This window comes from Bombina bombina, unplaced genomic scaffold, assembly GCF_027579735.1.
Source record: "Bombina bombina isolate aBomBom1 unplaced genomic scaffold, aBomBom1.pri scaffold_463, whole genome shotgun sequence".
NCBI classification, from domain to species: domain Eukaryota; kingdom Metazoa; phylum Chordata; class Amphibia; order Anura; family Bombinatoridae; genus Bombina; species Bombina bombina.
In genome coordinates this window covers 242,075-269,648 of record NW_026512684.1, presented here as the reverse complement: position 1 = coordinate 269,648, position 27,574 = coordinate 242,075, and the positions used below count along the sequence as shown (strand labels likewise).

The 27,574-nt window shown below is 41.9% G+C and overlaps 1 protein-coding gene across 1 annotated transcript in view; it reads right to left on the bottom strand.

Moving 5' to 3' along the window:
- Nucleotides 1-27,574, bottom strand: part of LOC128644497 (succinate dehydrogenase [ubiquinone] flavoprotein subunit, mitochondrial) — a gene marked incomplete at its 3' end in the record, with an annotated part of 402,567 nt that overhangs the window by 143,442 nt on the left and 231,551 nt on the right. The window contains exon 8 of the mRNA XM_053697078.1: nt 11,518-11,686. Within this exon, the coding sequence (XP_053553053.1) occupies nt 11,518-11,686 (169 nt within the window). The remainder of the gene's footprint in view (nt 1-11,517; nt 11,687-27,574) is intronic.

Genomic DNA, 27,574 nt, shown 5'->3' with positions numbered 1-27,574 from the left:
CGCAACAGGCAGAGGGTAAACCCGGCCCGAGGAAGAATGGCTCCGGGTTGCAGGTCTATGGCACAATCATAAGACCGGTGAGGAGGCAACGTACCGGCACGCACCTTGTCAAAAACATCTAGAAACTCTTGTTACTCCTCTGGCAATTGAGATACCGAAGAAGTGCACAAGACTTTAACTGGTTTCCGAAAACAAGTGGAAATACATTGTGGAGACCACGACAAAATTTCGGACCTGCGCCAGTCGAGACTGGGATTGTGCTTTTGGAGCCAGGGATAACCCAGAACAACCGGAAAATGCGGAGAGTTTATCACCTGGAACTGGAGGGTTTCAAAATGGAGAGCCCCAACAGCCATGGATAACGGAGCAGTTTCGTGAGTAACGAGTGCGGGCTGAAGGGGTCTGCCATCAATGGCCTTAATAGCAAGCGGAACGGACCGAGGCAAAACAGGAATGGAGTGCTTTGATACAAAAGCACTGTCAATTATATAGCCCGCTGCACCGGAGTCAACAAGAGCCTGGATGACTATGGAGGAGTCCACCCAGGAAAGGACAACTGTGACCAAAGGTTTCTCCTTTAGCGGTTCCGGGGACGAGGATAAACCACCTAAGGTCCTGTGTGAGCGTTTCCCTGCCGTGTAGGACAAGACTTCAAAAGGTGGCCCTGTAACCCACAATAGAGGCAGAACCCCTTACTCCTCCTTAAAGGCCCTCTCCGCCGCGGAGAGACACGTGAATCCCAACTGCATCGGCTCAGCAGTACCTGGTGACTCGGGACCAGGAGGCATGGGAGGAGAGGGAGGCATGGGTGGGAATGAACACGTAGGATACAATAGAAAAGGAATAAAAAACAGAGGCGCCACCATGGCCTAATATCGCCAGTACAGGTAAAATGAGCAGCAATATGAGAATGTGAATACTCACAAACATAAAGCACCCCACTGGTGCTAGTAGAGCAGACTGACACTACTCAGTGGTTCAGCACACTGTATCCAAAGCGCAGAGACAGTCAGGAATCCTCTGACAATCCAATGTATATGTGCAAGATGGTGGGCACCTGCAGGTGCAATCTCAGCAAACTGGAGCCAAAACGTCGCCCAGTAGACTTAAAACAGCAATCCTCAACAGGAACCAGGATCAACGATATAATTTATCACAGGAGGTGAAAAAAATGCACACAATAGCAAGTGTATAAAAGTATAAAAAGTCTTTATTAACACAGCAACTAGTTTCTCAGCCTACTCAGTGCTGTTTCATCAGGCTATGGGTGGGAATGAACACGTAGGATACAACGGAAAAGGAGGCCTCTGCAAGCGCTCCTTGAAAGAGGGCCTCTCTCTGAGTCTGATGTCAATTAGGATCAAAAAAGACACCTCGAGATCCTCTGGTAAATCTCTGGCATCAACTTAGTCTTTAATCTCATCAGAGAGCCCATGAAAGAAGGCGGCAACAAGGGCTTCATTGTTCCAACCTACCTCTGCGGCAAGCGTACGAAACTCAATGGCATACTGAGCAACAGATCTTGTACCTTGCTGAATGGACATGAGTCGTTTAGCAGCAGAGGAGGAACGAGCCGGAACATCAAATACCCTTTGAAAGGAGGCCACAAATTCAGGGTAATTTGAAATCACAGGTTTATTAGTCTCCCACAAGGGATTAGCCCAGGCAAGAGCTGTGTCAGAGAGTAACAAGATGAGAAATCCCACCTTAGCTCTGTCAGATGGAAACGCCTGAGGTAACATCTCAAAGTAAATGCCCACCTGGTTCAAAAAACCTCTGCACTGATTAGGATCGCCTTCATATCGCTGAGGTAGAGGTGCAGAACCGGACATGCTCCTGGTAGGACTAGGTGCAGCAGTGGAAACAGGAGCAGCCATAACTTGCGGGACACTTTGGTCCAAATGTGCAGTACGAGTCAGCAGGGTTTGCAGGGCTAGTGCAAATTGATCCAAGCTGTGATCCTGTTCATCCATCCTGGAAATTATGGCAGGTAAAGGTGGATTATTATCACCATCAGGATTCATGACCCTTGCATAATTTCAGGATGCCAGGAATCAAACTCAGACAAGAAGTGCAAAAATAATCACACCTTTATTAATAATAATATCATAGGTCTGAGACAACGCAAGGGCAAAGCATACTGAACAGAGGCCCTTTAAATAATAAGTGATGACATCACAATTCTGAGACTGCATCCTGTCTCACACGGATGATGTACACCAGTCTGGCCATAAAAGGAAGTGCAGGAAATGAGCAGCATCACACAGTAAGCACCAGAGTCAGCAAGAGAGGTGAGTAAAATGGCTGCCAGCAGCACATGGCAAACAAAGCAGAGAAAAAACCCTGACATAAACATCTTGGAAAACATATTATAAACATCTAAAATTGGAACATAACGTTTCAAAGCATCAAATAACAACTTGGTAACATAAGCAGTAGTTCCAACTATCAGGAGGAAAACTGCCATTTTTACTCTCATTCTTTTGCATATAGTCACCCCCTAAGTCTTTGCGGCCTAATCAGCGTCTCTTTAAGATTATTGGGTTTCCTTTGCCAGATGGCAATGAGACAGTTCTTATTCTCAGGTTTTCATTTTAGGTGCTGTAGGGAGATTTGGTTCTGAAAAGCGGTCACCATATTACCAGATCCAAGAAAAAAGCTCCCAAAAGTGATGTGCAGGAGTATGCTTTCTGCTGAGTGGTGATGCTGACTATATATAGTATCTGTAAATGTAAAGTGACCTAATTTCGCCATCAATCGGTGTTATTGTGGCCAGGAGGAAGTTCAGCCCCAGTGTTGTAGTATTGATATTGGGGTCAACGACTGACTGAGTGTCGGGAGGAACCATAGCTGACGCACCAATAACGGGAGGTATTAGATTGATCCTGTCCGGCAGCCAGAGATCGCATACTGTTCCTGTAGCCACGCTGGGGCCCTTCAGCGTGACCCATACAGTAAGACCAATCAAGGTTGCCTCTGTGCCTAAAGATTATACTTGTCATCCTGTGCCATTTTGTGTAGTTCCCACTCCTTTAGCTGTAGCGGAAATTTTTTCACAATGATTATTTTTTCTTGGTCGCCATCTTTATTTAAGAAAATGGTAGTGGTCTGTGTTGAATCATCTGTAATTACATGCTGTCTCGTTGGTAGAATAGTCTCTATACAGTCTAATGTAAGTTAGCGTTGATATAGTCTAAGAAGCATTCTCCAATATAGCAAAATGCCGGTCTAGCTCCTGTTCAAAGTTTGTCTCCCATGCGGACGCCCTCTTTATAATGTCTCATAAACAGGATAGGGATTCGCGCTGCTATACATTTGTTAATTGTAGAATGCTTGTCCTGCTCAATATTGCTTTTTTATAGAGATGTGAGTAGTTAGTAAGATAGATAGCTTCAGTAAGGCGGATATTTTCTCCCAAAAGAAGCCTCAGCCGAGGCAAAAGTATCAAATTTGTAGAATTTAGAAAAGGTATGTATAGAGGACCATGTGGCCGCCATGCAAATTTGCTCCACAGAAGCTTCATTTTTGATAGCCCAGGAAGATGAAACAGCTCTAGTGGAATGAGCCGTAATTCTCTCAGGAGGCTGTTGTCCAGCTGTCTCATAAGCTAAACGGATAACACTTCTCAACCAGAGAGAAAGAGTGGTAGAAGTGGCCTTCTGACCCCTATGCTTACCAGAGAAAACAACGAACAGAGTAGAAGTCTGCCGAAAATCTTTAGTTGCCTGAAGGTTAAATTTTAGAGCATGCACAACATCCAAGTTATGAAAAAGACGTTCTTTCTGGGAAGAAGGATTGGGACAAAAAGAGGGAACAACAATTTCCTGATTAATATTGCGATCCGACACTACCTTAGGGAGAAAACCCAGCTAAATACGGAGGACCACCTTATCAGCATGAAAAATAAGGTAAGGGGAATCACACTGCAGAGCCAAAATAGTTCCAAAGGTCTCAGATGGAACCGAGCAAAAGGAATGATGTCCATGGAGGCAACCATCACCTCCATGCATTGAGCCACTGATGGACGAATAGCAGACTGGAGAGAAAGGCAAGAAGCATGAAGTCTGGATTTTCTGACGTCTTCATGGACAGGAAATCTATAATTGTTCCTAAGAAACACATCCTTGTATCCGGTACAAGGGAACTCTTTTCCAAATTCACTTTCCACCCGTGGGAACGTAGATATCGTGCAGATAAGGCGCCACAGCAATGCCCTCAGACCTTACCACTGAGAGAAGAGCCCCCAGAACCTATGTGAAAATTCTGGGAGCTGTAGCAAGGCCAAAAGGAAGGGCAACAAACTGGAAATTTTTGTCCAGAAAGGCAAACCTCAGATACTGGTAATGATCCCTGTAAATGAGAACATGAAGATACACGTCCTTCAGATCTATGGTCGTCATGAACTGACCCTCTTGTACCAAAGGAAGAATGGAATGGATGGTCTCCATTTTGAAGGACGGAACCCTGAGCAATTGGTTGAGACACTTTAGGTCCAGTATGGGACGGAAAGTGCCCTCCTTTTTGGGAACTACAAATATATTTGAGTAGAATCCTAGACCTTGTTCCTCTGGAGGAGCTGGAACAATCACTCCCAGGGAAGATAGGTCCTTTATGCAGTTTAAGAATGCCTCTCTCTTTATCTGGTCCACAGATAACCTTGACAGGTGGACTCTGCCCCTGGGAGGACAAGATTTGAATCCTATTCAGTAACCGTGGGACATCGCGTATCCAAGCCTGCCAAAAAAACAGAGCCTGCCCCTACTTGATCCAATACAGGATCAGGGGCAGTCCCTTCATGCTGATTTAGAATCAGCGGAAGGCTTCTTGGCTTGCTTTCCTTTATTCCAAGGTTGACCGGACCTCCAAGAAAACTTGGATTGTTCCGACTTGGAAGAGTAGGAGGAAAACTTTTGTCCCTTAAAGTTACGAAAGGAACAAAAATTAGAATTCTGGTGACCCTTAGGTCTATTCTTTTTATCCTGAGGTAAGAAAGAGCCCTTTCCAACTGTAATTTCGGAAACCAAACAAGGTTTTACCCTTATAAAGCAAAGATTAAAGTTTGGGCTTGGATGTAACATTCGCAAACCAAGATTTTAACCACAGAGTTCTGCGAGCTAAAACATTGAAACCAGATATCTTAGCTCCCAGCCTAAGAACTTGCATGTTGGCATCACAATAGAGGTCTTGGCTAGCTTGACAGCATTGATCCTGTCTTGGATCTCCTCTATAGTAGTCTCTTCTAAGATTAGATTAGATAAGTCATTGCACCAATAATATGCTGTCCCCGCAACTGTAGCAATACTAGCAACAGGCTGCCACTGTAATCCCTGATGAATGTACATTTTCTTCAAAAAAGCCTCAAGCTTCTTATCCATGGGATCCTTGAAAGAACAACTATCTTCAATAGGAATAGTAGTTCTCTTGGCAAGAGTAGAGATAGCTCCCTCTATCTTGGGCACTGTGTGCCACGAGTCACGAATAGAGTCAGCAACAGGAAACATCTTTTTAAAAAACGGGGGACGGGGAAAAAGGAATCCCTGGTTTATCCCATTCCTGAGTTATGATATCTGCCATATGGTCTGGAACTGGAAACACTTCCACGGATGAGGGTACATCATATATCCTATTAAGTTTACTAGACCTCTTTGGATTCTCCGCGACAAACGAGTCGGATTCTTCCAAAGTAGCAAGAACCTCCTTTAAAAGTACACAGAGGTGTTCTAACTTAAATCTGAAATTGATCTCCTCTGAATCTGCAGACTTGGTCACTACAGTATCAGAATCTGACAATTCTCCCTCAGAAGCCACTGAGGTATCATCCTCATTAGATAACTGAGACAAACTGACTAACAAAGCCTTAGAGGAGTCAGAACCCTTATTAACATCAATATTTTTAGATTTCCTCTTGCGCTTAACAGCAACTTTCGGAAAAGCTGATAAGGCTGCTGAAACAGCGGAAGTTATCTGCACAGCGAAATCCCCAGGAGGTTGTTGGGAAGAACCGCAGGGCACTGCATGTGGAACTTGAAAAGTCTGGGACGTTTGAGGGGATAATTGAGGCATGGCCTGCACAACATTATCCTGAGAGACATTTGGCTCAGAAGGGTGTAATTTATCTTTAAACTTTAAGGTCTTAGATAAACAAGAGGAACAAAATTGCACATGAGGGGCAATGGTAGACTTCAAACAAAGTAAGCATTTGTCAAATGAAGCAGATTCTTGATCTATGTCCATGCTTGTTCTAATTGTCCCCAACAGTAATATAACAGACATCTCCTTTATAACAGTGCACAAAAACAGAGATATTAGCAGAGTTTTCAGCTATTAAATAAAACCAAACCGGCACCTCTATAACCTCAGACTAACGGAGGAGTCTTACCATACCGGACCAGGAGGCACCACTAATAATCGTAGGGAGTAGTTAGAGAACTGTCCTTTCCTGAAAAAACAGAATTTATGCTTACCTGATAAATTTCTTTCTCTTGTGATGTATCGAGTCCACGGATTCATCCATACTTATGGGATATTCTCCTTCCCAACAGGAAGTGGCAGAGAGAGCACCCACAGCAGAGCTGTCTATATAGCTCCTCCCTTAGCTCCGCCCCCCAGTCACTCGACCGAAGGCTAGGAAGAAAAAGGAGAAACTATAGGGTGCAGTGGTGACTGAAGTTTTTAAAATAAAAATATACTACCTGTCTTAAACAGACAGGGTGGGCCGTGGACTCGATACATCACAAGAGAAAGAAATTTATCAGGTAAGCATAAAATTCTGTTTTCTCTTGTAAGATGTATCGAGTCCACGGATTCATCCATACTTATGGGATACCAATACCAAAGCTTTAGGACACGGATGAAGGGAGGGACAAGACAGGTACCTTAAACGGAAGGCACCACTGCTTGTAGAACCTTTCTCCCAAAAATAGCCTCCGAAGAAGCAAAAGTATCGAATTTGTAAAATTTGGAAAAAGTATGAAGCGAAGACCAAGTTGCCGCCTTACAAATCTGTTCAACAGAAGCCTCATTTTTAAAAGCCCATGTGGAAGCCACTGCTCTAGTAGAATAAGCAGTAATTCTTTCAGGAGGCTGCTGGCCAGCAGTCTCATAAGCCAAACGGATGATGCTTTTCAGCCAAAAGGAAAGAGAGGTAGCCGTAGCCTTTTGACCTCTCCGTTTACTAGAGTAAACAACAAACAATGAAGATGTTTGACGGAAATCTTTAGTTGCTTGTAAGTAGAATTTTAAAACACGAACCACATCAAGATTGTGCAACAGACGTTCCTTCTTTGATGAAGGATTAGGACACAGAGAAGGAACAACAATCTCCTGATTGATATTCCTATTAGGAATACCAAAACCCAAGTATGCAAAACCACCTTATCTGCATGGAAAACAAGGTAAGGTGAGTCACAATGTAAAGCAGATAACTCAGAAACTCTTTGAGCCGAAGAGATAGCTACTAAAAACAAAACTTTCCAAGATAGAAGCTTAATATCTATGGAATGCATAGGTTCAAACGGAATCCCTTGAAGAACTTTAAGAACCAAGTTTAGACTCCATGGTGGAGCAACAGGTTTAAATACAGGCTTGATCCTGACCAAGGCCTGACTAAATGCTTGAACATCTGGAACATCTGCCAAACGTTTGTGTAAAAGAATAGACAAAGCAGATATTTGTCCCTTTAAGGAACTAGCTGATAATCCCTTCTCCAATCCTTCTTGGAGAAAGGACAAAATTCTAGGAATCCTAATCTTACTCCATGAGTAACCCTTGGATCCACACCAACAAAGATATTTGCGCCAAATCTTATGAAAGATTTTCCTGGTGACAGGCTTTCTAGCCTGAATCAGGATATCAATAACCGACTCAGAGAAACCACGCTTTGATAGAATCAGGCGTTCAATCTCCAAGCAGTCAGACGCAGAGAAATTAAATTTGGATGCTTGAACGGACCTTGGATTAGAAGGTCCTGCCTCATTGGCAGAGTCCACGGTGGAACAGATGACATGTCCACCAGGTCTGCATACCAAGTCCTGCGTGACCACGCAGGCGCTATCAGAATCACCGAAGCTCTCTCCTGCTTGATTCTGGCAACCAGACGTGGGAGGAGAAGAAACGGTGGAAATACATAAGCCAGATTGAAGGACCAGGGCACTGCTAGAGCATCTATCAGTATCGCCTGGGGATCCCGGGACCTGGACCCGTGACAAGGAAGTTTGGCGTTCTGTCGGGACGCCATCAGATCCAATTCTGGTGTGCCCCATAGCTGAGTCAGCTGGGCAAACACCTCCGGATGGAGCTCCCACTCCCCCGGATGAAAAGTCTGACGACTTAGGAAATCCGCCTCCCAGTTCTCTACCCCTGGGATATGGATTGCTGAGAGATGGCAAGAGTGATCCTCCGCCCATCGGATTATTTTGGTTACCTCTATCATCACTAGAGAACTCCATGTTCCTCCTTGATGATTGATATAGGCTACAGTCGTGATGTTGTCCGACTGAAATCTGATGAATTTGGCCGCAGCTAACTGAGGCCACGCCTGAAGCGCATTGAATATCGCTCTCAGTTCTAGAATGTTTATCGGGAGGAGAGATTCCTCCCGAGACCATAAGCCCTGTGCTTTCAGGGATTTCCAGACTGCACCCCAGCCTAGCAGGCTGGCATCTGTCGTTACTATGAGCCACTCTGGCCTGCGGAAAAACATTCCCTGAGACAGGTGGTCCTGAGACAACCACCAGAGAAGAGAATCTCTGGTCTCTTGGTCCAGATGCAGTTGAGGAGATAAATCTACATAATCCCCATTCCACTGTTTGAGCATGCATAGTTGCAGTGGTCTGAGGTGAAGGCGGGCATAAGGGACTATGTCCATTGCCGCTACCATGAGTCCGATTACCTCCATACACTGAGCCAATGATGGCCGAGGAATAGAATGAAGAGCTCGGCAAGTCATTAAAAGTTTTGATTTTCTGACCTCCGTCAGAAATATTTTCATTTCTACCGAGTCTATCAGAGTCCCTATCTATTAGAGTCACCAGTAACTATGAGCCCTTTATGCAAGCTTGGATTCCTCTTTTACTGAATACAGCTTACCTTTCCCTCATGGGGATATTGCCAGCCTTTTCTAGAAATAACACAGTCTGTCTAGAAAAAAATAGACTGAACATACCTTAATGCAGTTTAGCCTGCAAACTGTTCCCCCAACTGAAGTTTTCCTGTACTCTTCAGCCCTTGTGAGAACAGCAGTGGATCTTAGTTACAAAATGCTAAGATCATCATCCTCCTTGCAGAAATCTTCATCCCTTTTCTGCCAGAGAGTAAATAGTACACACCGGTACCATTTAAAATAACAAACTTTTGCTTGGGAAAATAAAAACTAACATTTTTGTTACCACATTCACTTTGCCCTTCCTAGCAGTTAAGCAGGCAGAGAGAATGACTGGGGGGCAGAGCTAAGCGAGGAGCTATATAGACAGCTCTGCTGTGGGTGCTCTCTCTGCCACTTCCTGTTTGGAAGGAGAATATCCCATAAGTATGGATGAATCCGTGGACTCGATACATCTTACAAGAGAAAAGACTATCCGATCGTCAAATCAACAGCCGATATACAGCAAACACTCACGGCGATGGAGCTCCGCTCTTCAAGTGAAGTCGGAAGAGCGGAGAGTAATGTGAGCGGACAAAGGAAGAAGAAACTGCGCCACAAGAGAAAGCGCGCATTTCTAAGGGAGATCGTTACACAATAACAAGTAACGATCTTTCCCCTCTAAATACCTCAGAAAAAAGCTGTTTTCCCTGCAATAAGGCTGACAAAATAAAGTGCATAAACTCCTTACTAGGAGTACCAATATCAGATAACCCTTTGAGCCTGTCTCACTCCCCATCATGCTGATTTACACATAAAAAGTAAAAATCCATAATGTTCTCCAATGTCCACATATAACCTGCAGAGCTGCCCACAAACATGACCCCTTACACACAGGAGATATTGAGTCCCAAATAAAGATCCGCATGAGGAGTTAACCCTAAAGTGCTAGCCCTCAGTACCTAGAAGGCAAATGCACTTACCTGGATCCAGCAACAGGGCAGGTACAGCGTATCAGGTGTGACAGATTCCTCAAAATCAGTCAGGGACCTGTAGAAAAAGAAAGAACAGAGTAACCAACCCTGGCTTTCTACAAAGGGGGTAGCAATAATGATAGAAATAAAGCAAAGACCACCTTGCCGCTTTCTAACTGCTAATAGCCACCATTACTCTTACTAAAGAGATTGACATGGACACAGCATAACCCCAATCCTTGCTTGAAGGGAAAAGTACCCATAAAAGGATTAAATATTTTCAGACACCATGTTTGTACATCCTCCCTTGACAGAGGCAAAGAAAATGACTGGGGGTTATGGGTAAGGGAAGTGACACTTAACAGCTCTGCTGGGGTGCTCTTTACCTCCTCCTGCTGGCCAGGAGTGAATATTCCACTAGTAATTGGAATGTTTTAAGGACTCTCCATGCCATAGGAAAGAAAATTGTTTTTCGTGTCCTTAAGGTTTAACAGTGTTGTGGGGTCAAGTTAGGAATAGATTGGGGGTTGTTGGATTGAATTAGGTAGTGGGTACATATTTTGGAAACACAATAGTATTAATATATACCAAGATAGGGACATTTAAAGAAATACTTACATCTCTTGTAAGTTTGTTTAACCACTCAGAAGAATGTGTGGAAATTTACATGCTGGTTATTATGTAATTGTGAAACCAAGATTGATATGGGAGGATTAAACAGGATTCTATAAAAAAAGATGGAACTTGTCTATTAGGGAGCCTTGTAGCTATAACAAAAAAGTGCTGAAGATGTACATTGCTGTTACCAAGATTAATGTAAGACAAAAACACTTAAATGGATACTAACCCCACATTGTTTCTTTAATGATTCAGATAGAACAGACAATTTTAAGTAACTTTCTAATTTACTCATTATCAATTTTCTTTGTTCTCTTTCTATCTTTGTTTAAAAAGCAGGAATCTAATGCTTAGGAGCCGGCCCATTTTTGGTTCAGAACATGGGTTACACTTGCTTATGGGTGGCTAATTGTAGCCAACAATAAGCAAGCGCTATCCAGGGTGCTGAACCTAAAATGGGCCGGCTCCTAAGCTTTAGATTCCTGCTTTTTAAACAAAGATAGCAAGAGAATGATAAATAATTTATAATAGGAGTAAATTAGAAAGTTGATAAAAAAATGCATGCTCTATCCGAATCCTAAAATCAAAAAATTGGGTTTAGTATCCCTTTAAGAAGCTATTTGTTTGTATCTGGTTGCATTCTGGAAACCTTAGGTGATAGGGTGTTCAGGAAGTGGGGATGAAAGTGCGGTAGGGGGCTCTGAAGAAGGGCCAGGCAGTGACAAGAAACATAATGACAAGGGAACTATGGAAGGGGCTGAAAAAAGGATTCTTCAGATGAAATTCAGATAAGGCTCTTTAAGGGCAGTTAGTGTCTCTTTTTTAAACTTTATTCACCATCAGTACCTTCCTTCCAGAATCTCAATAGTCATAGAGCGGCAGACGATATCTCTCGAGGCCAAATCTTTTGCTACTGGAGCATATCTTTCCATAAACCGTTCACCTTCACCATTGATCAGGATTCCTCCCTCTCCTCTGCATCCTTCAGTAATCAGACAGCCAGCCCCATAGATACCTGTATCAAAGAATGATGTGTTACTGTGAAGAAAGGCTAAATTACAAACATAATTGTTAAAAAACATAATTTATGCTTACCTGATAAATTCCTTTCTCCTGTAGTGTGGTCAGTCCACGGGTCATCATTACTTCTGGGATATTAACTCCTCCCCAACAGGAAGTGCAAGAGGATCACCCAGCAGAGCTGCTATATAGCTCCTCCCCTCTACGTCACACCCAGTCATTCGACCGAGAACCAACGAGAAAGGAGAAGCTAAAGGGTGCAGTGGTGACTGGAGTATAATTTAAAAATTTAGACCTGCCATAAAAAACAGGGCGGGCCGTGGACTGACCACACTACAGGAGAAAGGAATTTATCAGGTAAGCATAAATTATGTTTTCTCCTGTTAAGTGTGGTCAGTCCACGGGTCATCATTACTTCTGGGATACCAATACCAAAGCTAAAGTACACGGATGACGGGAGGGACAGGCAGGATCTTTATATGGAAGGAACCACTGCCTGAAGAACCTTTCTCCCAAAAACAGCCTCCGAAGAAGCAAAAGTGTCAAATTTGTAAAATTTGGAAAAAGTATGAAGAGAAGACCAAGTTGCAGCCTTGCAAATCTGTTCAACAGAGGCCTCATTCTTAAAGGCCCAAGTGGAAGCCACAGCTCTAGTAGAATGAGCTGTAATTCTTTCAGGAGGCTGCTGTCCAGCAGTCTCATAAGCTAAACGTATTATGCTACGAAGCCAAAAAGAGAGAGAGGTAGCCGAAGCTTTTTGACCTCTCCTCTGACCAGAATAAACGACAAACAGGGAAGACGTTTGTCGAAAATCTTTAGTTGCCTGTAAATAAAATTTCAGGGCACGGACTACATCTAGATTGTGTAGAAGACGTTCCTTCTTCGAAGAAGGATTAGGACACAAAGATGGAACAACAATCTCTTGATTGATATTCCTGTTAGTGACCACCTTAGGTAAGAACCCAGGTTTAGTACGCAGAACTACCTTGTCTGAATGAAAAATCAGATAAGGAGAATCACAATGTAAGGCAGATAACTCAGAGACTCTTCGAGCCGAGGAAATAGCCATTAAAAACAGAACTTTCCAAGATAACAATTTGATATCAATGGAATGAAGGGGTTCAAACGGAACACCCTGTAAAACGTTAAGAACTAAGTTTAAACTCCATGGTGGAGCAACAGTTTGAAACACAGGCTTAATCCTGGCCAAAGCCTGACAAAAAGCCTGAACGTCTGGAACTTCTGATAGACGTTTGTGTAAAAGAATGGACAGAGCTGAGATCTGTCCCTTTAATGAACTAGCGGATAAACCCTTTTCTAAACCTTCTTGTAGAAAGGACAATATCCTAGGAATCCTAACCTTACTCCATGAGTAACTTTTGGATTCGCACCAATATAAGTATTTACGCCATATTTTATGGTAAATCTTTCTGGTAACAGGCTTCCTAGCCTGTATTAAGGTATCAATTACTGACTCAGAAAATCCACGTTTTGATAAAATCAAGCGTTCAATTTCCAGGCAGTCAGCTTCAGAGAAATTAGATTTTGATGTTTGAAGGGACCATGGATCAGAAGGTCCTGTCTCAGAGGCAGAGACCAAGGTGGACAGGATGACATGTCCACTAGATCTGCATACCAGGTCCTGCGTGGCCACGCAGGCGCTATTAGAATCACCGATGCTCTCTCCTGTTTGATCCTGGCAATCAATTGAGGAAGCATCTGGAAGGGTGGAAACACATAAGCCCTCCCGAAGGTCCAAGGTGCTGTCAAAGCATCTACCAGGACCGCTCCCGGATCCCTGGATCTGGACCCGTAACAAGGAAGCTTGGCGTTCTGTCGAGACGCCATGAGATCTATCTCTGGTTTGCCCCAACGTCGAAGTATTTGGGCAAAGACCTCCGGATGAAGTTCCCACTCCCCCGGATGAAAAGTCTGACGACTTAGGAAATCCGCCTCCCAGTTCTCCACTCCCGGGATGTGGATTGCTGATAAGTGGCAAGAGTGAGACTCTGCCCAGCGAATTATCTTTGATACTTCCATCATCGCTAGGGAGCTTCTTGTCCCTCCTTGATGGTTGATGTAAGCTACAGTCGTGATGTTGTCCGACTGAAACCTGATGAACCCCCGAGTTGTTAACTGGGGCCAAGCCAGAAGGGCATTGAGAACTGCTCTCAATTCCAGAATGTTTATTGGCAGGCGACTCTCCTCCTGAGTCCATGATCCCTGAGCCTTCAGAGAATTCCAGACAGCGCCCCAACCTAGTAGGCTGGCGTCTGTTGTTACAATTGTCCAATCTGGCCTGCTGAATGGCATCCCCCTGGACAGATGTGGCCGAGAAAGCCACCATAGAAGAGAATTTCTGGTCTTTTGATCCAGATTCAGAGTAGGGGACAAATCTGAGTAATCCCCATTCCACTGACTTAGCATGCACAATTGCAGCGGTCTGAGATGTAGGCGTGCAAAGGGTACTATGTCCATTGCCGCTACCATTAAGCCGATCACCTCCATGCATTGAGCCACTGACGGGTGTTGAATGGAATGAAGGACACGGCAAGCATTTTGAAGCTTTGTTAACCTGTCTTCTGTCAGGTAGATCTTCATTTCTACAGAATCTATAAGAGTCCCCAAGAAGGGAACTCTTGTGAGTGGAAAGAGAGAACTCTTCTTTTCGTTCACCTTCCACCCATGCGACCTTAGAAATGCCAGTACTAACTCTGTATGAGACTTGGCAGTTTGAAAGCTTGAAGCTTGTGTCAGAATGTCGTCTAGGTACGGAGCTACCGAAATTCCTCGCGGTCTTAGTACCGCCAGAAGAGCACCCAGAACCTTTGTGAAGATTCTTGGAGCCGTAGCCAATCCGAATGGAAGAGCTACAAACTGGTAATGCCTGTCTAGGAAGGCAAACCTTAGATACCGGTAATGGTCTTTGTGAATCGGTATGTGAAGGTAAGCATCTTTTAAATCCACTGTGGTCATGTACTGACCCTTTTGGATCATGGGTAGGATTGTCCGAATAGTTTCCATTTTGAACGATGGAACTCTTAGGAATTTGTTTAGGATCTTTAAATCCAAGATTGGTCTGAAGGTTCCCTCTTTCTTGGGAACCACAAACAGATTTGAGTAAAACCCCTGTCCGTGTTCCGACCGCGGAACCGGATGGATCACTCCCATTAGTAAAAGATCTTGTACACAGCGTAGAAACGCCTCTTTCTTTATTTGGTTTGTTGACAACCTTGACAGATGAAATCTCCCTTTTGGGGGAGAGGATTTGAAGTCCAGAAGATATCCCTGAGATATGATCTTTAACGCCCAGGGATCCTGGACATCTCTTGCCCAAGCCTGGGCGAAGAGAGAAAGTCTGCCCCCCACTAGATCCGTTCCCGGATCGGGGGCCCTCAATTCATGCTGTCTTAGGGGCAGCAGCAGGTTTTCTGGCCTGCTTGCCCTTGTTCCAGGACTGGTTAGGTCTCCAGCCTTGTCTGTAGCGAGCAACAGCTCCTTCCTGTTTTGGTGCAGAGGAAGTTGATGCTGCTCCTGCCTTGAAATTACGAAAGGCACGAAAATTAGACTGTCTAGCCCTAGGTTTGGCTCTGTCTTGAGGCAGGGCATGGCCTTTACCTCCTGTAATGTCAGCGATAATTTCTTTCAAACCGGGCCCGAATAAGGTCTGCCCCTTGAAAGGTATGTTAAGTAATTTAGATTTAGAAGTAACGTCAGCTGACCAGGATTTTAGCCACAGTGCTCTGCGTGCCTGAATGGCGAATCCGGAATTCTTAGCCGTAAGTTTAGTTAAATGTACTACGGCATCTGAAACAAATGAATTAGCTAGCTTAAGTGTTTTATGCTTGTTTGAAATCTCATCTATAGTTATTGAGTCAAGAGTCTCTTCCAGGGACTCGGACCAAAAAGCGGCCGCGGCCGTGACAGACGCAATACATGCAAGGGGTTGCAATATAAAACCTTGTTGAATAAACATTTTCTTAAGGTAACCCTCTAATTTTTTATCCATTGGATCTGAAAAGGCACAGCTATCCTCCACCGGGATAGTGGTACTCTTAGCCAGAGTAGAAACCGCTCCCTCCACCTTAGGGACCGTCTGCCATAAGTCCCGTGTGGTGGCGTCTATTGGAAACATTTTTCTAAATACAGGAGGGGGGGAAAAGGGTACACAGGGCCTATCCCACTCCTTAGTAATTAGCTCTGTAAGCCTCTTAGGTATAGGAAATACGTCAGTACTCGTCGGTACCGCATAGTATCTATCCAGCCTACATAATTTCTCTGGGATTGCAAAGGTGTTACAATCATTCAGAGCCGCTAATACCTCCCCTAGCAGTACGCGGAGGTTTTCAAGCTTAAACTTAAAATTAGAAATGTCTGAATCCACTCTATTGGGATCAGAACCGTCACCTGCAGATTGAAGCTCTCCGTCCTCATGTTCTGCATACTGTGACGCAGTATCTGACATGGCCCTATTATTATCAGCGCACTCTGTTCTCACCCCAGAGTGATCACGCTTACCTCTAAGTTCTGGTAATTTAGACAAAACTTCAGTCATAACATTAGCCATGTCCTGTAATGTGATTTGTAATGGCCGCCCTGAAGTACTCGGCGTTACAATATCACGCACCTCCCGAGCGGGAGATGCAGGTACTGACACGTGAGGCGAGTTAGTCGGCATAACTTTCCCCTCGTTGTTTGGTGAATGATGTTCAATTTGTACAGATTGACTTTTATTTAAAGTAGCATCAATGCAATTAGTACATAAATTTCTATTGGGCTCCACTTTGGCTTTAGCACATATAGCACAGAGATATTCCTCTGAGTCAGACATGTTTAACACACTAGCAATTAAACTAGCAAACTTGGAAATACTTTTCAACTCAATTTACAAATAATATGAAAAACGTACTGTGCCTTTAAGAAGCACAGAAAAAGTTATGACAGTTGAGTAACAATAAACCGGAGAAACTATAAAATCAAATTCTTTCCGGTAAAAACACAATTTTAACAAAGGATTGCCCCCATTAGCAATGGATAACTAACCCTTAAATAGCAGAAAAAATGTACAGAATATAAACGTTTTTTATCACAGTCAAAGCACAATCTCACAGGTCTGCTGTGAGTGATTACCTCCCTCAAAATAATTTTTGAAGACCCTTGAGCTCTGTAGAGACGAACCGGATCATGCAGGGAAGAAAACAGACTTGTGACTGAATTTCTGATGCGTAGCAAAAGCGCCAAAATAGGCCCCTCCCCCTCACACACAACAGTGAGGGAGATCAGTAAACTGTCTTAAATTAAATAAAACGACCGCCAAGTGGAAAAAAACAGTGCCCAAAACAATTTTTCACCCAGTACCTCAGATAATTAAACGATTTAACATGCCAGCAAAACGTTTAACATCAAATAAATGAATTGTCATTAGAAAGCCTGCTGCTAGTCGTTCTCACTGCAAGTTAGGCTAAAGTTTTATGCATACAGTATTATCCCAGTGAAGTGCCATTCCCCAGAATACTGAAGTGTAAATATACATACATGACAGCCTGATACCAGTTGCTACTACTGCATTTAAGGCTGAACTTACATTATATAGGTATTGGCAGTATTTTCTCAGTCAATTCCATTCCTCAGAAAATAATATGCTGCTACATACCTCTTTGCAGGTGAACCTGTCCCCTGATCTGAAGTTTACCTCACTCCTCAGATGGCCGAGAACAGCAAAATGATCTTAACTACGCCGGCTAAAATCATACAAAAACTCAGGTAGATTCTTCTTCAAATTCTACCTGAGAAAGAACAACACACTCCGGTGCTGTTTTAAAATAACAAACTTTTGATTGAAGATATAAAAACTAAGTATAATCACCACAGTCCTCTCACACATCCTATCTATTAGTTGGGTGCAAGAGAATGACTGGGTGTGACGTAGAGGGGAGGAGCTATATAGCAGCTCTGCTGGGTGATCCTCTTGCACTTCCTGTTGGGGAGGAGTTAATATCCCAGAAGTAATGATGACCCGTGGACTGACCACACTTAACAGGAGAAATAGTGACTTTTTAAATTCAGAATCAGATTAATTTGAAAGATAAAACCAATTAAATTCAATATTCTAATAATCTGTACAATAAGTAAGCAGAGAATGATTATTGACAGGCAGATAAACTCAGTGTATAAAATAAGTTAATAACTACTATCATTCAATATAAAGGTACATATTATGACTGGAAATCAGTTAATAGCACACAAGGTGCAACTAAAGAGTAGGCATTTAAGATAATAACATAGCTAACAAAACTGGCATTGCAGCCAACAGCACCCTATTAAAACTGGCTTCTATTACTTTCTATGGTATGCAAAAATAAATGGTTTCCAATAGTATAACAATCCTTCACGCTTAAAAGAACAGACTGCTCCAGAATTGTTATTGTTTAACAAGACAGATAATCCCTTTATTACCAATTCCCTAGTTTTGCATTACCAACACAGGTATATTAACACACTTTTTAGCTCTGTGATTACCTTGTTTCTAAGCCTCTGCAGACTGCCCCCTTATCTCACTTCTTTTGACAGACATGCATTTTAGCCAATCAGTGCAGACTCTTAAATAACTCCACGGGAGTTAGCACAACATTATCTATATGACTCACATGAACCAGCAGTGCCTGACTGTCAAAAACTGTCAAAATGCACTGAGATAAGAGGCAGTTCAACGGCTTAGAAATTAGTATATGAGCCTACCTAGGTTTAGCTTTCAACAATGAATACCAAGGGAGCAAAGCAAATTTGATGATAAAAGTAAATTGGAAAATTGTTTAAAATTGCATGCCCTATTGGAATCATGACAGTTTAATTTTGACAAGATTGTCCTTTTAATTGCACACTGTCACTACCATACTTGTCCCGAAGCTAGTGTAAGTCCTTACTAGCACTAATGTCAGGGTATCTGAGTGTTATTAAATTATATATATATATATATATATATATATATATATATATATATATATATATATATATATATATATATATATATATATATATATATATATATATATATATAATTTAATATATAGTATGGTTGTCTACACCAAATGATTCATTTGTTTGTGAAACTGTAACTACAACAGACCCCCTCTTTACCTTAGACATCTAAGGATTCAAAAGAAAACATTTGGTCTAATTAGATCAGGCAGTTACTTCAAAGTGAATATTAGCATTTTTGAAACCCTCAGAGGTATATGCCCATATATGGAGTTCCTGCCCAAGGGGTAAGGAACTCACAGGCCCCCTGTGGGGAATAGACGGTCCGTCTCTCGGAATGGTTGAATCTACAAACATGTTCACAGGATCCAGCTCTCCTCATCTAAGTGCTAAATTGTCCCTGCTGTGTTAAATAAACATCTATGCTGGCTAACAGAAACACGTTTGTATTGTAGCTTTAACATTTATTTTAAAATACAACTTGTATTTAAAATTGCAGGTATAATTGATTCTCAGACTGTATATATATATATATATATATATATATATATATATATATATATATATCCTGAGAAGAAATGCCTTTCAGATTTGTAATGGATTAAATAAATAACTGCAATTAGATGTATACATGTTTGATATTTTTAACAACATTATTTCAATTCAGACCTGCATCTGGTGTTTCATGCATTCAAAATTATTAGAAATATGAAACCACATTTGTCTGCTGACCTCAAAGTATGTATGAGATATTAAGATGATGGCTGAGAGAGTAAGTGAATCCATGATGAAGATATTATAATCCTTTTAAATCGTTTCATAGAAAATATGATTTTAAAAGCATTTTTATATATTATAAGTGGAATATATTCACGTTTGGTGTTAAAATGATCAGAAAAAATGGTACTGTGTGATCCATGTGTATTTGAACATGTGACTTATTAATGCTAGGAATTATAATGTGTTGAATGTAAACAATATAAGGAGATATCTGGAATGTAGCAAAAATGAATGGTAAGACTATATTTCTGGTTGTTTGCTGTCCCCTAGGGGATTAAAACTGGTATGGCAGCCAAATGAATTGTCTATTATTAAAACACATGCAAATCCAAATAGACAATCAAATGTTTCAACTCTAAGGGCGGACCAGGGAAAAGCTCTGTTAAGGGCCAATCGAATTCAGATCACCAATGATTAAGATATATATAAGCTGAATGCAAGAGGAGAGAAGGGGCTGACTTTTTGCTGAACTCTGGACTGATAACTCGCTGAGTTGGGACACAGTCATTTTTAAGCAAATACCCTTATCTTCATATGAGGTAATCTGAATCTATAGACAAAAGATTGGAATACTAAATTGGCTAATGTTGGTAATGTATGAATTCTATAATTTGATATTTTAAAGCAAATACATTAATTATTGCTACAATCAAACTGCAGTTAATAGATTTTTAAAAAAGCACTTTGTGTGTTTTAGCTTGCATTCATACAGGGAGTGCAGAATTATTAGGCAAATGAGTATTTTGACCACATCATCCTCTTTATGCATGTTGTCTTACTCCAAGCTGTATAGGCTCGAAAGCCTACTACCAATTAAGTATATTAGGTGATGTGCATCTCTGTAATAAGAAGGGGTGTGGTCTAATGACATCAACACCCTATATCAGGTGTGCATAATTATTAGGCAACTTCCTTTCCTTTGGCAAAATGGGTCAAAAGAAGGACTTGACAGGCTCAGAAAAGTCAAAAATAGTGAGATATCTTGCAGAGGGATGCAGCACTCTTAAAATTGCAAAGCTTCTGAAGCGTGATCATCGAACAATCAAGCGTTTCATTCAAAATAGTCAACAGGGTCGCAAGAAGCGTGTAGGAAAAACCAAGGCGCAAAATAACTGCCCATGAACTGAGAAAAGTCAAGCGTGCAGCTGCCAAGATGCCACTTGCCACCAGTTTGGCCATATTTCAGAGCTGTAACATCACTGGAGTGCCGAAAAGCACAAGGTGTGCAATACTCAGAGACATGGCCAAGGTAAGAAAGGCTGAAAGACGACCACCACTGAACAAGACACACAAGCTGAAACGTCAAGACTGGGCCAAGAAATATCTCAAGACTGATTTTTCTAAGGTTTTATGGACTGATGAAATGAGAGTGAGTCTTGATGGGCCAGATGGATGGGCCCGTGGCTGGATTGGTAAAGGGCAGAGAGCTCCAGTCCGACTCAGACGCCAGCAAGGTGGAGGTGGAGTACTGGTTTGGGCTGGTATCATCAAAGATGAGCTTGTGGGGCCTTTTCGGGTTGAGGATGGAGTCAAGCTCAACTCCCAGTCCTACTGCCAGTTTCTGGAAGACACCTTCTTCAAGCAGTGGTACAGGAAGAAGTCTGCATCCTTCAAGAAAAAACATGATTTTCATGCAGGACAATGCTCCATCACACGCGTCCAAGTACTCCACAGCGTGGCTGGCAAGAAAGGGTATAAAAGAAGAAAATCTATTGACATGGCCTCCTTGTTCACCTGATCTGAACCCCATTGAGAACCTGTGGTCCATCATCAAATGTGAGATTTACAAGGAGGGAAAACAGTACACCTCTCTGAACAGTGTCTGGGAGGCTGTGGTTGCTGCTGCACGCAATGTTGATGGTGAACAGATCAAAACACTGACAGAATCCATGGATGGCAGGCTTTTGAGTGTCCTTGCAAAGAAAGGTGGCTATATTGGTCACTGATTTGTTTTTGTTTTGTTTTTGAATGTCAGAAATGTATATTTGTGAATGTTGAGATGTTATATTGGTTTCACTGGTAAAAATAAATAATTGAAATGGGTATATATTTGTTTTTTGTTAAGTTGCCTAATAATTATGCACAGTAATAGTCACCTGCACACACAGATATCCCCCTAAAATAGCTATAACGAAAAACAAACTAAAAACTACTTCCAAAACTATTCAGCTTTGATATTAATTAGTTTTTTGGGTTAATTGAGAACATGGTTGTTGTTCAATAATAAAATTAATCCTCAAAAATACAACTTGCCTAATAATTCTGCACTCCCTGTAGTCCTGTTTAATCTTAACTAGTCACTCTTGTATGCTAAGTAATAAATGTATTTGCTAGATAAATATCCTTTGTGTTAAATATGTCTTAGTCAGGCCCATTATTGTAAGTAAGTCATTGGTAACTATATTATGGTTTAGAACTTGCCTTAATTGTAGCTAAAAAGAGTTTTATTTCAGCTCAGAGAAATTGGCTGCTAAAGCATCTTGTTATATCATTTAACTAGGCACTCTTAAGTTAGTAACCCATAGTGTGGTATTTCATAGTGGTGATATAATGCAATTCAATTGTGAATAAGGTTAATTCTAAAGATATATTTGGTTTGCATTGTAACAGTTTACGCTTATATAGTTTGATTCATAACCTGGTTCCTATAAATATAATTCAATGTGTCTATAAATTTTAACTAATATAAAGAACTATTATACATGATTTTCCCTATCACAATTAACCCTCACCTGCCTTATCCCCTAAACACAAGCTGCAATCTCCTTATGGAGACTCTAAGAGGGTAACCTGTCAGCAACCTTTTATTAACACTTACAACACCAGATACCCACACCACAATTAAACCCTTATCCACAACTAACTGGGGCTCCCTGACCACAATCTCCCCTCACACATGTAACCTCCACACACCCCTAGTACCAAAATGTTTCCCCTACAAGATCTTTCCAGAGCTCCACTCCGTAAAAAAAAATTATTACTTTACCAGGATTAAAAGAAAACAAAATACAGAGAATGGGGATAGTTGAAAAAACATGAGGTCACAGTTAGGGTTAAGGTGCAGAACAGTTAAGGGAAGCAGGGATTAAATATAGAGGCAAGAATCTAGTGTGGTATGGGTTTAATGCACTGATAAAAATCATGGTTAGGGTTGCAGAAGCAGGCCTTGTTGCTAAGGGTTAAATTGTGATGGATGGAATACACTACAGTAGGAGTTAATGTAGACAGGGATATCAAAATTAAACTTAGATGATTCAGATAGATACAGCATTTAAAAAATGTTCCAATTTACTCCTATTATCAAATTTATGTTTTGTTTGTTGGAGAGCATACCGAGATAGGCTTGGAAGAATTGTTACTAATGTTGTTTCAAGCACTGCTGCCATATATATATATATATATATATATATTTTTTTTTTTTAATATCGTATGATCTTTTTGAACCATGAAAGGTTAATTTTGCACCAGCTATTTTATCTAGTCTACAATGGAAAGTATGTGATTCAATGTCCAGTTGGAGCACTTTGACAACCACAGTACTAAATGACCTAGACATTGGCATGGGAACCTCTCCAAACCAAGTTCAGTCCGATTGGGCAGCATCCATTCCACACATTTATTATTGTTCAAGCAAAAGCCCCCATGTTCTTTGGCAATCAATCACACGAGACCGGAGTTTGTCCATTATTAGGAACAGATCTGTCAACGAGGAATTCAATTCACCACTTCTGAGGTGGCAAAGAGGTTAGGAGACAGGTGTCTTAAAAACATGCACTGTATCCACAAGCTAAGAAGGACAAATCCCACAGCTTTACTGGTGGACACTGAAATGCAACACAAACATAAAAAAAAGTATTTTACTCCATACAGGAATATTTTAAAAAGTTGCAAAAAACAATTTATAATATGGCAAAGCAAAATGTACTTAAATCCCTTTAACCCTTTTCCCCAATCGGACACAGATACTACTTTACACAGTATTTTGCCCAGTGTACAGTGTTGACATAGAACCTACACCTTACACAGGGCCGGAATGTTGCTTTCCATGCTATCAGCTTAAACAGCGAAGACAGCAACTGGGAAAGAAGGCATCTGCTTTCATATGGTAAGGGAGCACTGATCGTGTCACTCTCTGTAATGATCCTCCATTGGTGCCAAGTGGGAGAAGTAGTTAGGAAGAAGGGAAGTGGTTGGGCAGCCGAATGGAAGAGGGGAGAGGGAGGGGTTGAGTTCCCTACACAATGGACCAATATCGACTGGAGGGGAGAACCTATGCTAGAGAAAAAGGTGATCTTGGAAGAGGAGGGGGTCCCTACACTACAGAAATATAAATACATTTGATAATATAAAATAAAAATAAATCATTTTCATTTTGGAGTGCTGAGATATTTTTTTGTATTTAAAATTTGGTATAGTGGCAATACCTCTCGTGCACTCTTATTATTTCCCTTAGATATTATTCATTTTAGTTTTTTGTATTTGAATTTTGGTACAGTGGCAATACCTCTCGTGCACCCATATTATTATTATTTCACTTAGATATTATTAATTTCTTTTTTAAGACACGATGAGTCCACGAATCATCTTAATTACTAATGGGATATTCACCTCCTGGTCAGCAGGAGGCGGCAAAGAGCATTACAGCAGAGCTGTTAAATAGCTCCTCCCTTCCCTCCCACCCTAGTCATTCTCTTTGCCTACGTTAGTGTTAGGATGTGGTAAAGTGAGGTGTTAGATAAGATTCTTCTATCAAGGGTTTATTATTTTTAAAGTAGTGCAAGATTGTGCTGCTTTGTCCTAGGGTGTAGCTGTAGTCCATATCAGTCTCTTCAGTAGAGCAGTGGTGTCTTTAGAGCAATGGGAACTTGTGGGACATAATTCTCACTGCGCCTCCCATATTCTGATGCTGCCCTATCTTCTATAGCCTGAGGTGGATTTACTCAGACTTTGATTTCTCCACAGGTTGCTGTCAGGCAGATGTAAGGTAAGTGCTGCTTTTTTATTCTGGGGCCAAGAAGCAAACTCAGAGGAAAAGTGGGCACATTTATTTAAACAATAGAACATATAAGGCTCATACAGGAAGGGGCACTTTATGTTTGGGACTACAAGCTCTCCTAGTCTGGAGAGAAATTTGACAGCCATATCTGCAGGAACTGGGGCTGGGAGTAAAGCTTTTTATTTTTTTTCTCTGGTGGTTATGTCTCCCGACGGCTTAAACTAGCAAACAAGCCGATCGGGAGATGAGATGCATACAGTAACGCCCACGATGGGCGGTCCTAAGGGGTTTGAGCGTCTTTTTGCTTGCGCAGTACTTAGAGACATGTCTTCCGTTGTAGAGACGGCAGAATAGCGTGGCACTAGAACCGCATGGTTTTTATTGATTAAGCAAGCACTTCTAGTACTATACGTTAGCGCTATCTGTTACTGAGGTCCAGATCGTTCCTGCTCCACAAGAGAAGGGGACATTGACTTCTGTTTAGCGGTCAGGTAGGCGCCTCAGCAGGGTTGCTGAGGTGTAAAAGTGTCTGATAGAATTTAAATTTATTTAAATTGATTTATTCTTATATTTAACATAGCTGGATAAAAAAGTTGCCTGTTTAAATTTAAAGGCACAGTAACGTTTTTCTGTACAAAAGTTTTGTATTCATATTTGAGTTTAGTTATTTATTAATTTACTCATAGTGAACAGCATGGACCAAGAGGCCTTGCAGGATGTCACTTGCTCCTTATGTTTTGATGCAAATGTGGAACCATCTATCCCTTTCTGTCACTCATGTATTGAGAGGACTTTATCTTATAGGGAAAAGATTTTTTCTGAGCAAAACTTTTCAAAAGCGGATGCTGTCCAAGAGTCTAATGACGAGGTTCAAGGTATGCCACAGTTTTTTCCCCAAGCGTCCCAAATTTTACCGCCCGCACAAGCAGTGCCCTGCACTTCTGCTCTAGCTCCCGCTGGAGTTACCTTAAGAGACATAGCTTCTCTCATGTCTTCTACAATTTCTGATGCATTGTCTGCTTTTCCAATGTTGCAGGGGAAACGTAAGAGGAAAACCAGACATTCGGTAAGCAAGGTTTCTGACAAAATTATTTCAGAGGTGCCCTCCCAAGAACCCGAAGAGGAGGGTACTGCTGTAGCATCTGAAGGTGAAATTTCAGATTCAGAAAGTAAATTGCCTCTGATGGACTCGGAGGTTGTATCTTTTAGGTTTAAACTTAAACACCTCTGTCTGTTATTTAGGGAGGTTTTAGTTACTTTGGACGACAGTGACTCCAATGGTAGTGGTTGTCGCTAAGAAGTCTAGTAAACTGGACAAATATTTTGAGGATCCTTTTTACTCAGATGTATTTCCAGTCCCAAAACGAGCTTCTGAGATCATTGAAAAGGAGTGGGAAGGACCGGGCATACCTTTTTCTCCCTCTCCTATTTTTAAGAAGATATTTCCCATAGCTGACTCTATCAAGGAGGCTTGGCAAACAGTTCCTAAGGTGGAAGGGGCCATTTCCATCTTAGCCAAGAGAACTACTATTCCCATAGAGGATAGTTGTGCCTTCAAAGATCCTATGGACAAAAAGTTAGAGGGTCTACTCAAAAAGATATATGTTCACCAGGGCCTGCAATGGCAACCAACTGTGTGCATTGCTACCGTCACTAGAGCGGTGACGTATTGGTTTGATGCACTGTCTGAGGCTCTCAGAACAGAGACTTCCTTGGATGAGATCCAAGATAGGATGAAAGCTCTTAAACTAGCTAATGCCTTTATTACGGACGCTTCCCTTCAAATTATTAAGTTGGGAGCTAAGATTTCTGGTTTCCCTATCCTAGCTCGCACAGCCTTATGGTTAAAACCTTGGTCTGCGGATGTTTTCTCTAAGTCTAAGTTTCTGGCTATTCCTTACAAGGGGAAGACCTTGTTTGGACCTGGCCTAATGGAAATTATCTCTAATATCACGAGAGGTAAGTGTCATCATCTTCCTCAAGATAAGAGAAACAGACAGAAAGGACGACACAGTAATTTTTGTTCCTTTCGAAATTTCTATGGAAATTCTTCCTCTTCCTCTTCTAAGCAGGAACAATCTAAACCTGCATGGAGACCTAACCAGTCTTGGAGTAAGGGAAAACAATCCAAGAAGCCTACTATTGAATCCAAGACAGCATGAAGGGCATGCCCCTGATCCGGGACAGGATCTTGTAGGGGGCAGACTTTCTTTCTTCGCTCAGGTTTGGGATGTTCAGGATCCCTGGGAAATAGAAATAGTGTCCCAGGGATACAAACTAGAGTTCAAAAGTTTTCCTCCCAGAGGCAGGTTTCTGCTTTCAAGATTATCTGCAAACCAGACAAAGAGAGAGGTGTTCTTACACTGCATAGGAGACCTCTCCACCTTGGGAGTGATTGTTCCCGTTCCAGTACAGGAACAGGGTCATGGTTTTTATTCCAATCTGTTTGTGGTTCCAAAAAAGGAGGGAACCTTCAGACCTATTTTAGACCTCAAGAGTCTAAACAAATTTCTCAGGGTACCGTCCTTCAAGATGGAAACTATTCGTTCCATTCTTCCCTTGATCCAGGAGGGTCAATTTATGACAACAGTGGATTTAAAGGATGCGTACCTACATATTCCTATACACAGGGATCATCACAAGTTCCTAAGGTTTGCCTTCCAGGACAAACACTTCCAGTTCGTAGCTCTTCCTTTCTGTCTTGCCACTGCTCTCAGAATTTTCACAAAGATTCTGGGGTCACTGTTGGCAGTGCTTCGGTCACGGGGCAGACGACATCCTAGTCCAGGCGCCTTCCTTTCATCAAGCAAGATCCCACACCGACATGGTGTTATCTTTCCTGAGAACTCACGGGTGGAAGGTAAATTTGGAAAAGAGTTTCTTAGTTCCAAATACAAGGGTAACTTTCTTGGGAACTATAATAGACTCCCTGTCTATGAAGATTTTTCTGACAGAAGTCAGGAAATCAAAGATTATCAATACTTGCCTAGTCCTTCAGTCTACTCCCCGGACGTCAGTGGCTCAGTGTATGGAGGTAATCGGGCTGATGATGACGGCAATGGACATCATCTCGTTTGCTGGGTTCCATCTCAGACCTCTGCAGTTAAGCATGCTCAGACAATGGAACGG